The sequence below is a fragment of the Poecilia reticulata genome, unplaced genomic scaffold (assembly GCF_000633615.1).
Source record: "Poecilia reticulata strain Guanapo unplaced genomic scaffold, Guppy_female_1.0+MT scaffold_320, whole genome shotgun sequence".
Classification (NCBI taxonomy): Eukaryota; Metazoa; Chordata; class Actinopteri; order Cyprinodontiformes; family Poeciliidae; genus Poecilia; species Poecilia reticulata.
Genome location: NW_007615095.1, coordinates 10,217 through 23,876, shown reverse-complemented (window position 1 = coordinate 23,876; position 13,660 = coordinate 10,217). Strand labels below are relative to the sequence as shown.

Below are 13,660 nucleotides of genomic sequence, written 5' to 3'. Positions count from 1 at the left end.
GTTGTCAATCAGTGTTGCTTCCTAAGTGGACAGTTTGATTTCACAGAAGTTTGATTTACTTGGAGTTATATTGTGTTGTTTAAGTGTTCCCTTTATTTTTTTTGAGCAGTGTATATATAGTCATTTATAAAATAACTAATCATTCTTTAGGTTCTTAATGAATCATTGCACATCACAGCAATTAAAGACAAGGAGACTTGTATCTTCTTCCTTCTTCCCTGGTATGAGTGTAAACTGTCCCTAAACTATTCCTTGATATTCCTGCACTGCAGCTGAACCACATGTTGTCACTTCAAAAGCCCATTCCTCATAAATAAATGTGTCTAAGCCATACACTGAACATTTAGTACTCTGTTTCTCACCATTTGCTGTGCACCATGGAAACAAACTCAGGCCACACCACAGAAACATTATCACAATTTCAGTTGTTTTTTGTTTTTTTTTATCAGGAAGCTGTTGCAGGCTCAAATAGTGATTAAACCCAAAAAGTGTTTGTTTTTTTTCTCTAAATTTTGTGGAGAAAGTCAAATGAATACGTTTATTCTCAGGTACTTCCATCTACAAGTGATGGAGGTGAGCATTACAGTTTCTTATCTTTCATATTTGTTGCAAAAACGAATCCTAGTTAGAAATCCATGAAACAGCTTTTCTATTTTTTGTCTGAAGATACAAAAAAAGGAAAGAGAAAGCTGGATCTGGAGGAGTTTAACAAAAGGGCACCAACAGCAAAACAGTTTCGCAGGAGTATGTCAGCAACTTTGCCAGGTAATTCTTCATAAATATGACAAAAGGCATTTAAAAGAGTAAAAGCTTGTTACAGCCCAACTTACAAAGCAGTAAAATTGAGGTAAGAGATACACAGATGTCAGCTGTATATTAAATAATTTTAATGGATGTTTTAATATATGATGTATAATATTGTTTGTGGTCATCAATAAATAACCACAAAGTTGTTTAGAAACACTTCAAATGAGGTGAGAATTACAGTTTTTTTTTATAATTCATATATGTTGCTAGTCACTCCTGGTGACTCTTAAATTATCAACATTTTAACAGAATACTAACAAATCCTAGATAGAAATCCATTCAACACTTTTTCTCATTTCAAAAAAGGAAAGAGAAAACTGGATGTGGAGGACTCCAAAATAAGAGAACCACCAGCAAACCGGTTTTGCAGAAATATGTCAGCATCGTTGCCAGGTAATTCTTCATAAAAACAGCAAATGACTTTAAGGATAAAGGCGTAACTTGTCACAACCCAACTCACATGGTAGTAAAATTGAGTTAAGAGACATACAAATGTCAGCTGCAAATTAAGTTATTTTGATGAACGTGTAATTTTCAATGAATGCTGCTTGCCATCATCTATAAATTAGAGGTTTAAGTTATTTACAAGATAATATAATGCAAAACAAACAATTACTCAAACAAAATAAAATAAACTTCAAACCCCAGGAATGTGTGGAAGCAAGAACACAATTGTCAAAAAAATAAGAGAACATCTTGCACAGGAGTTTGCAAATTTCACACTAAAAATTATGGATTCATTTAAAAAAGTGTGACACAAAAAATTCAGATGTATAAAGCCAAGAGCACGCACGTGGCTGTGCACCTTTCTTTTATACATACTAATTTGTGTGAAATAGAACGCAGTTTCTGGTCCGCCCCGTCGCCACCCATAAATATGTCAATTAGTATAAATACCCAGAACATTACCACCACTTGTCCTAGTAACCATGGAAACGGTGCCTTGCTTGTAGTAGTTTAAGTATTTCTAATGATAATGATTATATATTTTTTATTTAAAATGTGCCTGCAGGGCACATATGAATACGCTTCCGTAAAAGCCAAAGGTCATGTGTTTCTTTTATTTTTTTGCTGACAGAACTAACGATGCTGTCTGATGTGAAAAAAATAATGACACATGTCCTTGCAAAACTAAGCAAACAAGAAAACACAAACCTAAATGTTTTTCTAAGGTAAGTACGCCCGGTGTCTCCTTGCATTATTTTCATGGTAAAATTGCAAAAGTATATAAAAAGTATATGTGTTACAGAAGAGCTGCATAATTATGTTTTTCTTGGTCAGAGTTTGCTGGATTTAGTTTTATTTTAATTTCTACCTTATTGTGTATTATTATGTATATCCAGATAAATTAGATCAAAATTATTTAAATTTTAATTTCCAGCATATTCTTCCCCTTCTTAGTTCAATTTGTTGCATTTAGAAAAGGCTTGCAAATAATTGCCTTATTTTAAAGTATAATAAATTAACGCAATGTAGATTATAATTTTTGTAATTTGTCTTTTTTTTTTCCACACCACACAACTTGATTTTTTTTCACAGGAATAAAATAAAGGATCTGAAGACAGATAGAAGAGAACTGGTTGGTGTTTTTGGTAAAACTGGAGCTGGGAAAACCAGTTTGATAAACGCTCTCATTGACGAGAGGGAACTTTTGCCGTCTGGAGATGTTGATGCATGTACTTCAGTCATGATTAAGGTGGAGGCGAACATGTATAACACAAAGTATGAGGCACATATTGAATTTATCACAAAAGAGGTAAAAGAGTGAAAATATTCACAGCTATTTGACATGAACTGGTTTCTCATGTTATGTAATAAAAATAATCAAAAATGTTTTGCATTCAGGAATGGAAAGATGAGTTGTGGTCAATAAAGCATTATTTTGGGGATACTGCCGATGAGGATGAAGATTATCAGGATGTTGCTGAAAAGCTGTCGGCACTCTATGGAGAGGAATGGAAAGAGAAATCTTCTGAACAACTTATGGACCCGAAATATTTCAAAGAAATACAAGAATTCCTTCAATCCACAGGAAAGATACTCTCATGTGAAACTGTAAGAATGATACAGTGTATAAATACTATAGTTTAAAGTGTTACTATGGAAAGCTAGTACAGTTAGAATCAGGATTAACTATAAATATATAATTGTCGAAAATTTATAATTTAATGAATAAGTATAATTAATCTCTATGACAAAAATGATAAAGAAAGACAATGGTATTTAGTGATATTTATTACTGTATCACTTACAAATGGCAACCAGTGCTATTTAAGTCCTGTTAACCAAAGAGAGAGGGTTGGCTGAAAATAATTTGCTAGATGAATACGGTTGAAACCAAACTATTACTTAAAATGAATAAAAAACCGAATAAGCATATTTTTCTCCCCGTTTGAACTTAAACCAGACCAAACCTGACATGTCCTTTAGCCTGATAAAACTAAAGTGGAACTGTTTGGGCACACATTTGGAGAATAATGGGAATGCTTGTACCATCTTAACGAAGTATGGGGGTGGTAACATCATGCTGTGGGGCTGTTTTGCCACAGGATGAACTCTTACTCTTCATCATATAGATAGCATTGTGAGGAAAGTTATTTTGTAGAAATACTGGAGCAACATGTCAAGATGTTAGCCAGGAAGTTAAAGCTTCGACAAAGATTGGTCTTTCATATGGACAATAACTCTAAGCATGCAGACAAAATGGCTTAAGTACAATAAAGTCAGTGTTTTGTTGTGGCCGTCACAAAGCCCCAATGTCAACCCCCAATGACAAAACGTTTGACCCAAACCCAGTCATACATTTTAAAAGACTAGTATCCTTTTAAAATGTATACAAACTTCTGAATTTGAAGAAAGCTACAAAAAAATTTCTACAAAATGTTCTTCAAAGTTTTCTGGCATTTAGTATGGTGGCCGACAGGTGCAAATGCGCAGCAACAGAGAAAACATGCAAACAAAAAAGAAAAGAGCACAAATGAAATGCAGCAAACATAAAAATAGACGCAAACAAAAACCAAATGAATGCAGCAAACAAAAAAGAAAGACGCAAACAAATGAAATGCAGCAAGGCTTAGCTTTAATCAGTCAAACCCATTTGCTCAGGAATAATTTAAATACTTTAGTGAACCAAAATATTGTACAGCTATTACCTGGCTTAATATCTGTGTTTCACATATATTACTGTGGAGAAAACTATCGGGAGTTTTTAAAACAATTTGCCGGGAGACATGGGTTCTCTCGGTGTACCGAACCTGGAGCGCCCGGCCAGCTGACAGCTGGCGAGGGGAGCTGGCTGATAATGCAGCGGGAGCAAACATCTCCGAAAATGTCGGAGCAATATTGTAATTAAGTGATTCATTAATGAACCGAGCAGATATTTCAGATCTATACATCTACGTTCTCACCTAAAAACATTGTAAAAAATCATTTTGTGTAATTTTAAGTGTAATACAGCAAAAATTATTTGGCCGCCATTGCTGCTTTTCTGAACACCCGTTTTAAACATAGACATTAGTATTCATGTCTATGGTTTTAAAGGATGCAGACCCTAAATTTGGACACAGCTGTTTTTTGTCCGACTCCCTCTCGTGGTCTGGAGCACTTCCGTTTTCAGCACTTTTGTTTGCATTTTTTCTTTTGTTTGCTGCATTTTATTTGCTTTTTGTTTGCTTCTATTTTTATGTTTTCTGCATTTCATTTGTGCGCGTGTCTTTTTTTTTGTTTGCATGTTTTCTCTGTTGCTGCGCATTTGCACCTGTCGGCCGCCGTAATTTAGCCAATAGAAACAAGAAATAAAAGAGGCTTAGTCTAATTTACTTTCCGTCGGTGAGAAAAAAAATGTGTATGTCTTTTTCTTGAATGCATGTGAACTTCTGCTTTAAACTATACCTAATGCCGCTCAACCTCTTTGACTAAAACACGTCTCTTTACATTGTAAAGAGGAACACTTCACAATGAAATTTGTAACCTTGGTCTTGCAAAATTTTAAATGTATAACAAGCTCATACCAAACACCTTTGATAAAAAATTAAATATCCCATATTTCCTATATTTGCTTTTTTTGCAGGCTAAAGAGTTATCTGCTAAAATAATTAAATACACAAGAACTGAATCCAACCAAGGAGGCGAAAAAGGCATAAAGAGATGGTATTGGCCTGTTGTGAAGTGTGTGACTGTCAAAGTGCCACATGATAATTTTCCCCAACACATCACTCTTGTGGATCTTCCTGGAAATGGAGACCGTAACAAAAGCAGAGATACAATGTGGAAAGGGGTAACATATTGCTATATAATGAAAATGGAAAAATATCTTAACACAAATTGTTGATCACCATTATATCTATATTTCTGTTCCAGATTGTTGGAAACTGCTCTACTGTGTGGATTGTCACTGAAGTGAACCGAGCAGCATCTGAAAAAGAATCTTTAGAAATCTTGAAAAGTATCAGTAGCCACCTGGGAAATGGTGGGGAGTGCAGATACATTCACTTTATCTGCACAAAATCTGATGTTATTAAAGTCTCAAACGATCAGTAAGTTGACTGAGGCGATAAAAGTGTATAGTTCAATTGAATATTTAAGTCATATTCTAATCAAATTAGCTATTGAAAGGCTCAACAGGCATCTTTATAACTTGAAATAACTCTTCATAACAGAAAACTATTTCCACTACAAACTTTTCAATTGTGAGAAAATGGGATAATAGGATGTGTGATGGATCAGGATTGTTTTAGAGAACCAAAAGTCTTTAGATTAAACAACTCTAAGTATCAATATGTCTTTTTCCATCAGCTCAGCTGACCTTCAGGCCAAAATCCTCAGAAGAAACATTAAAGTAAAGGAAGCAGTGCGCAAAGAATTCAACAAGCTACACAAGATTAAGGTGAGCTTCGCATGTCAAGACAACAACTAAAATAAATACTGTTCATAGCTACAAAAACAAAATCAGTCAAGTTTGTTTGTATAGATAAAGCAGTTCAGGTGTGTCATTACAGTTACCAAAGCCACTCCAAAACACCTTCACAAAAGTGCATGCGAGGTCAGTGCTGGATGATGCACAAGATGTCTCTTATGAGTGTTAAAGATGTAGCCATTACAATGCATTTACCCTATGGCTGGTAGTAGCAAATTTCCAGCACCACAAAAATATAAAAAATATTCTAAGAGTTTGTGTTTACAAGAGAACCAATTTTAATTGTGTCCCATGTTCCTGTATGCGCCACTGGAGCAAGCAAACAAACATACGCTACCTGTTCTGCCCACTCTGTGGGTTGGAACCCTAATAAAGTGGGAAAATTTGTTTTATCTAGAAACATTTCAGTGATGACTCTTTCCAAGTGTACACAGTGAGTGCTGAGGAGTTTCTGACACCAAAGGTTCTCAGTTCAGGGAATACTGGTAGGTTAAGATTCCTGATTGCTTTGATGGTAATCTGACTGTGACACTGTTGAAATGAAAGTTAATAAAGTTTTTGCTTTCATAGAAATCCCCAAGCTTCAGGATTTTTTGCAAAATCTCAATGACAGTCACTCAGAGACGCTGAACTATGTTTCTGGAGCTCTTGGGATTCTCTCTTTGATTTATGGAGCCAAGTTAAAAAAAGAGGTAAACTTTTACAGAGAAACTTTTTTCTCTCTTTGTATTCATATTTTTAGAGCAACATTAATCAGAAATATGGGGGCCCTGAGGTGCAAACCACATCAACAAATAAATAAAGGCAACTACAAATTGAAAAAGTCAACATTTTCAAAAACACATTAACTAAACACAATTACTAATTTATCTTCATGAAACAAAATTTTTAAAAAATGAATTCAATGGATTTGACTTAATGCTGCTACACACTCATGTATTCATCATGAAGTTGTTTGAGATCCACAATTATAGAAAAGAAGAAGAATGTAGCTAGCCCTATCCAATAATATTTTGAGTCGGCACTTACAACAGAGCTCACCTTTATTCTTTTTTACATTTTGGGCAATATAACATTGTGACTGTCTGTCTACCTATCTAAACAAAGAGAACGTGAATGCCAGAATGACTTCCAATTCTAAAGGCAAAAGTGGTATTGTCTTCAGACCTAAGACTTTTGTTTTGTTAATGTTGTTGTGTTTTCTTAATTTGTAATTATGCTTAGTTAATGTCGTTGTGCTTTTGAATTGTTGTGTTTTTCAATTTGCAGTTGTGTTTAGTGATTTGTTAAAGTGGTTTGTACCGTACAAAGCAATAAAATGCCTAAAAAGTGTTTGCTGTAGTAGCTGAATTCTTACTGAAGTATCTCATGTTGCTGAATTAGTCTCACTTTAAAATATTCTAATGTTTAATGTTTCTCCATATTGACCTACTTTCACTTCTGTCTAGCTTCAGCTTCCTTTTTGCTCCACAATGGAGAGACAGAGACTGTTCAAATTTTAGTTAAGATTTACTGACTGTGATCGGCTGAAGAGGCTTGTGCTTATTGATTATTGTTATGTTTTTGTTACAATCTCTCATGACATGGAATAAGTTGATGTCATTGTCTCTTCGGGTTCACTGCACATATTCGTTTGCTAACGAGTATGTGCAGCAAAATAATTTCAGACCATTATCTTCACCATTGATGTTCCCCAGAGTCATGTCTTAGGCACTCTTCAGTTCATTAACAATATTTAACATCTTGACTACATTTTTAGGAAAACCTACTCTGCATTTTATTCCTATCCTCATGACCCAGCTTACATTCTTAACTAGGAATGTTCTTATATCTTCTTATATTTATTTGGGATAAATCTTAGCTTCACTACTGTAATTCTATCCATGCTGCATGTTTTCTTCATTGACTTCAACTGATACAAACCTCAAAATCTTGGGTCATTCCCATAACTTAACGTTGTTCAACAACTTTATTGGCTGTCTATAAAATTGTGCATTTCAGGATCTCAAGTCATTTCATGTCTTTCGAAAACCTTTCACCTCCACTTCTCTCTGATCTTTCTGCACATCATCACTTCTGCACAGACTCTAAGATCCAGCTAATTTGTTTTTCTCTTTTTTGCTATTAGTCTGGAAGCTTTAAGTTGAGTAGGCCATATCATCTTTGGGACTATTCCTGGTGTCAGAGATACAACACTAATTTTCTCTCTACTTTCAAAGCCAGTTAAATTTTAACTTATAGTGCTCTTAATTGCCATTTTTTGCATGTCATTTGATTTTTTTTAAATTCATAAATGTAATTATTGTGCAGCATCACTGAAGGCCTTGCAGTCTTTAAATGACCTGCCTAATTAATAATGTAATAATAATAATAATAATAATAATAATAATAATAAGTGTCTGTTTTTATTTTCAGCCTGGAAGAAACAAAGAACTATGTGAAAAGCTTGAGCAAATCATAGCCCGTCAACTTGATCCAATCCAAAAAGAAATGGAAAAATCTTTCAAGGTTTTTGAGAAATGCCTGCAAAACGGGGTTGAAAGATCTAAAAACTCATGTGAACAAAAGTTGAAGAATTTCCTCTCTCCTCGGGTATGTTACCTGGCAGTATCCACTCAGTTGATTAAAATTTTATGTAGCATGTGTTTGAAATAGTTCCTTATTTTTTAGGGAAAGAGAGGTAGTGCTTATCACAGAACTTTAAAGACTGTTGTCAAAAATGGTGGAGTCTACACACCCAGAAAGGGAAAACAAATAAACCTCAACATGAAGCTCACTTCATTCCTGACTGAAAGCATTGATGAGGAATTTAGGAAGACATTCCCGTAAGAACTTAATACAAATATTAAATATTGTCAAACTCTGATGAAAGTGTACAATTTCTAAATACACATTTCAAGAATTTATTAGAAGAATGTAATAATAAAACATGAATGACTTCAACATGTCAAACAATTTCAGAAATGAACGACAAAGTGGTCCATTTAATGGTGTAATTGACAAGTTTTCACTTTACACTAAAAGTCTGAAGGAAAAGTACAAAGATGCGACGCTGCAGCTGATCTTTCTCCAGACAGAGGTAAATGATAGAGAAAATATGAATTTTGTTCATTAAAAATTAAATGCAACCATTTATGATAGATTTTAATAAAAACAACTCATATTCTTTAGCTGTCTTGAATTTTTTTAAAGATATGTTACTCTGGTGGAATTATGATTTTTTTATGATTATATATATATGTAAATATATATGTATATTTCTCATAGGAGTCAAGAATTAAGAAAAAGCTGAACAAACGAGTAAGAGACCAAAAGAAAATAATGTACAACAGCCTGACAGAGACAATCGAGGAGACCATGAAAGACTGCTATGAGAGTGAGAATTGCTATATTCACATAATATAATATAGCTAAATTAAATGTTTAATTTATTTTAAATTAAACATACCATATTTATTATCCTTTACCATTTGCCATTAATCTCTAATTGTCTGTTTTGCAGCTGCAGCAGGATTCTCGGGTGATGGTATGCTGAGAAGAATGAAAGAAACTCTATCAAGACATGTTCACAAATCAAAGGACAGCATGTTTGCTAAGGCTAAAAACGTCATGTTGAGCCACCTGCTGAGCTTAAGGGTTTGTCCTTATATCGATATTGAAACAGTATTTATTTTGCTAGGCAATAGTAATTCAAATCTGAACTGTAAATGTAGCAGTTATATCAAAAACAATGCCGTCCATAGTTACTGGCAACCTACCACATATTTTAAAAGGTATTGACATGAAATATATCTGTTTTGCAATATTTCATGACACACTCTTAAGCTTCTGAGGGCTTTCAGTGGAGCAAACAGGCCCACAGCATCACAAATCCTTTGCCATACAGAAAGTGATTTTTTTTCCCCATTGTCCATCATTTAACTTCAGACGAGGCCAGAGTGTTTGCTGCACTGAAAGCTCAAACTCTTTACACTAAGATCTCTAATGGTAGGACAGATAAGACTTTTTCCTGGTATTACTTCCAAGCAGCTAACAATATACATTTGCTATAACAATTGTTAAGTTAGTTTGTGATCCCAAACTAACTGGCTGAAGCTCTCTAAAGCCCCTTCTCCATTGACAAGTTTTGGATACAAAACATGGAGTTTAGATTTCTTCAAGTTGTGTGTATCTCTATTTGCACGGTGCATGAGCATGCAGGAGATGTCATTGATGCTTGAATAATGCTGTTTGCACTGACACCCAGCAATGACCCAAACATTATGAAACCAAATGAGATTTGCTGAATAGTTTGCTTTACATGCAACTCTTTCTACATTGTGGGACATTATATATATATTTTTAATGTGCAGCCAAAAGAAATTGTAATAAAATATTGTTTTGATAATTAGTGAAATACTGAGTCAATCAGAGAAGATCAGAGTAAAAAGAAAAGTATTGAATCTTAGAGATCAGCGAGAGAGAGAGAGAGAGAGAGAGAGAGAGAGGAAGAAGAGTAAAACGAAAAAGAGGTGAAATTTAGCACATACAATTCTCTTTAATATCTTATTCAGTCACATACACAGTGCCTTCCACCCATCTTTCCCCTGTAGGTAGTTTATCTCAGTTTCTCCCATCTATGGTTAACTGATACCTCTGTCCCTTAATCGAACCTGGTTCAAAGGAGTTTTGTCGGAAAGGAGAAGAAAAACATTTCCTCTGAAAACCTCCCTTATCAGTTTCATAAGAGAAACACCTGCTCAGAAACCTTGATTCTTTCTTCCCAGTAAATAAGCTAAAGTTTGATTTCCCCAAGGCATTATACATCAATATCTTTGCATGAACTTTATTGAATAGAAAAATCCAAACAAAAAAATGAAATGCACATTCCAGAATTAATATTCTGTAATTCTGGTGTTTGCACAGTTTCTCATCTCTTCATTGCTCTCCCATTCTGCAAAGAGATGTGCTGCTTGGAGCGCAGCAAAATCTTTCCTCTCCAAAAGTTAATGCAGGTATTCCTGGTGCTGCTCAAGATTAAACTCATGATAATTACACGCCTGCACACTGAACAGCTCTCTAATTGTAGATGCCATCTTCCCTGGTACACTGTTGCAGTTGAAATTGTGTATGACTGAAAGACTTAAATATAACTTTAACTAAAATCTCATTCACGGTTTGTGAAAGATTAAGTACGAATTTAAAGCTCTAATTTCTGTTTTTTCATAAGGTCAAATACGCTGACAAGTATGGCACTGTGTAATATTATGCTATTGTGGAAAATAGAATATATTAAGATATATTTCAGGCATTTAGGAGTAGTTGCAGAGTAATTGCACGTACAGTATAGGGAGTACTTTATGTGTAAATTAGTTTGCAATGAATACACTTTAAGACTTCTACCCAATAATAAAGGTTCTAATGCTAAATTAGGTGGAAATTCTTAAAACAATGAAGGACACATTGAACAACTCCATTGACCTTGCTCTCAAGACAGACGACCACTCAATTCCAGGTAACACAACTTATTTGTGTTTGATATGTGGCCTGAAAGGCATTGTGTAAATATTTTATGCAACATCTAATCAGAAATTGCATTCTTAGATGTTTCAGCAGAGCTCATGAAGGTAAAGGAAATCTACAATAAGCTTAACAGCAGCTCAAAGTAGAAAACCTCATGAACAGGGTAAAGCATTGAATTTTATTTTCAAACATGAATGTAAACATACAGTATGTGTTGGCACTGACCAGTGGTCTAGATGTATTTGAATAATGCTTCTGTCTTTCAAATTAACAGCTCATCTGATGCCATGACAAGGGTCACCATGAGGAATACTGAACCAGCTTTATTTAAAAAATTATTTAATAATTTGTTACTAAAAAACTTTCTGATCTCTAATCTTTTTGTGAAATAGATGTTTAAGTGGAAATCATTACAATTCCAAAAATTTTTTTGTTGTTTTTGTTTACTTTCAGACTTCATTTTTTATTTTTAGTAGTGAAGTTTTGTATTTGAAGTTTTGAATTTTAAGCGTTCCACAAACTGATGTTAAATTTTTTTTATCAATGTAGAAAATTTTACTTCTTGTCTAATTCAGTTTTTATGCATAAAAACAGACATTAAGACTCTGAGCTAGTTTTAATCCCTAAAAACCAATAAAATGTGCAAATTTTGTTTCACAAGTAAAGGTTTTATACATTTCAAATTGTGATAAAAATAGAATTGTAGCTGTATGGTTTTTATTTTTTACCTCTTTGTTTCTGGTGGTAAAAGTTAGAATTAATAAAAGATCCCTGGATTGAGTTTATTCACAATGTATGCTAGACACAAACAAACCTGACAAAAAAAATGCTAAATCTCTATCTTAGAAATTGCTTCTTAGTTTTTGCTCCTTCCTGAGATGAAATCCATAATTTGGCTTTCGGATTACATAAAATCCCTCAAGTATAGCACCAAGTTTTTAATTTCTTAAGGTTATAAATATCGGTCATTGGCTCCAAAACTTCGCTTTGCTGTGGAGGTTTTTAAAAAAGCGACTGAAAATTATTTTGTGCTCCCAGGCTTTATATGATGATTATAATGTGCTTCTGATTGTTTTTATGCCTTGTATAAGTTAACTCTGTATGTTGTTGTGACTTTGTGTCTGTGAAAGGTGCATTAAAAATAAACTTTACTTATATTATTCTTTTCATTTTAATTTTAATTTTAATAACTACATTTTCTTAATAACCCACCCACATACATAAACTTCATTTGTAATTTACCCGTTCACCCTTAGTGACCCCTGTGCAGGGTGCAATGGTACTTGTTCCAAGAGGTTTTAGGAATCAAAGGGTCAATTATGTTGTTTCATGACCTTTTTGTGTTTTTATATAGGATGCATTTGACTTTAAACTTTCAGAGGCAGAGTTTTAAGGGTAGAAGTGTAATTGCTTTCATGAATAAACAGCTCTAACGTGATATTTAGAAGCGTAAGTGGTTGTGTTTAAATATATTTTCTTTTGCAGCAAAAGTGTACACATCTTTGGTGTGGGTACACAAGGGATCAGTTCTGAGTCCCATCTTTTTTGCACTTGCAACAGACAGGTTGAAAAGCAGAGTATCATGGTTGGTGAAGGCGGAGATAAAGAAGAGCCAAAATGTGACATAGTGAAGGTTTATTTGGACTGACATGGACCAGAGTGTTCACCAAACTTAACAGATGTAAAAAGCATAAGAATCCCACAACAGATAAAGACATGACTAGAACATAAATACTGGAAATACTTTTCCATTCTGTTGTAGAGACTCTTCTCACCTTGGTCCTGGTAGGTGCCCTCTAGAATCTATATTGAGCGACATTTTTTGAGTAACAGCTTTCCTTTCTCTTGACCAAACGTGTTTTGACATAGGAAAGGAAGGACTCTTTAAACCAGGTCAAGTTTATATTTTAAATACACAGAATAAATAAAGCAAAATATGCACAAAACAAATACAAACCCAATCCTCAGGTGATGACATAAGACAAGACTTATTGACTATTTCTTTTGGTAACATGAAATGTATCCAAATTAATAATCTAAAATGAAACTATGTATAGGGTTGGAATTTAAGGTGGGTGCAATGTTATGCAAAGCAAAGTTTGCATGTTTCCTTGTGCAAAGAAACTAAAAAAATCAGAACCACAGGATTAAAAGTTGCACACATGGGAGAGTGTCGGCACGAGATGCTGAGTGCCGGCAACTCCAATAAGACATTTGCCGTAGGGCACATATGTCAAAGTCAAGGCCCGCGGGCCACATCCGACCCGCAAATCAATTATCTATGGCCCCCTGAATGATATTTAATTACTATGAGATCCGGCGCGCAAGCCAGAGCCGCCCGCTCGTGTTTTGCCCGCAAACACTACATTTCCCATAATGCAACGGTAGCCCGCGAAGTGACTACAGCGCGCCCAAACGGCTTCATTATTCATCAGC

The 13,660-nt window shown here is 34.5% G+C and overlaps 1 protein-coding gene across 1 annotated transcript in view; it reads left to right on the top strand.

The window, feature by feature from the left end:
* Window positions 1–11,558, top strand: part of LOC103460883 (nuclear GTPase SLIP-GC-like) — a 15,223-nt gene extending 3,665 nt beyond the window's left edge. The window contains exons 3-19 of the mRNA XM_017303520.1: window positions 549–573; window positions 1,886–1,979; window positions 2,347–2,563; window positions 2,653–2,862; window positions 4,877–5,083; window positions 5,167–5,342; window positions 5,602–5,692; window positions 6,120–6,207; window positions 6,293–6,414; window positions 8,138–8,314; window positions 8,393–8,547; window positions 8,684–8,801; window positions 8,990–9,098; window positions 9,225–9,358; window positions 11,135–11,216; window positions 11,306–11,387; window positions 11,499–11,558. Of these exons, the coding sequence (XP_017159009.1) occupies window positions 549–573; window positions 1,886–1,979; window positions 2,347–2,563; window positions 2,653–2,862; window positions 4,877–5,083; window positions 5,167–5,342; window positions 5,602–5,692; window positions 6,120–6,207; window positions 6,293–6,414; window positions 8,138–8,314; window positions 8,393–8,547; window positions 8,684–8,801; window positions 8,990–9,098; window positions 9,225–9,358; window positions 11,135–11,216; window positions 11,306–11,370 (2,070 nt within the window). The 3' untranslated portion in view covers window positions 11,371–11,387; window positions 11,499–11,558. The remainder of the gene's footprint in view (window positions 1–548; window positions 574–1,885; window positions 1,980–2,346; window positions 2,564–2,652; window positions 2,863–4,876; window positions 5,084–5,166; window positions 5,343–5,601; window positions 5,693–6,119; window positions 6,208–6,292; window positions 6,415–8,137; window positions 8,315–8,392; window positions 8,548–8,683; window positions 8,802–8,989; window positions 9,099–9,224; window positions 9,359–11,134; window positions 11,217–11,305; window positions 11,388–11,498) is intronic.
* Window positions 11,559–13,660: the final 2,102 nt, after the last annotated feature.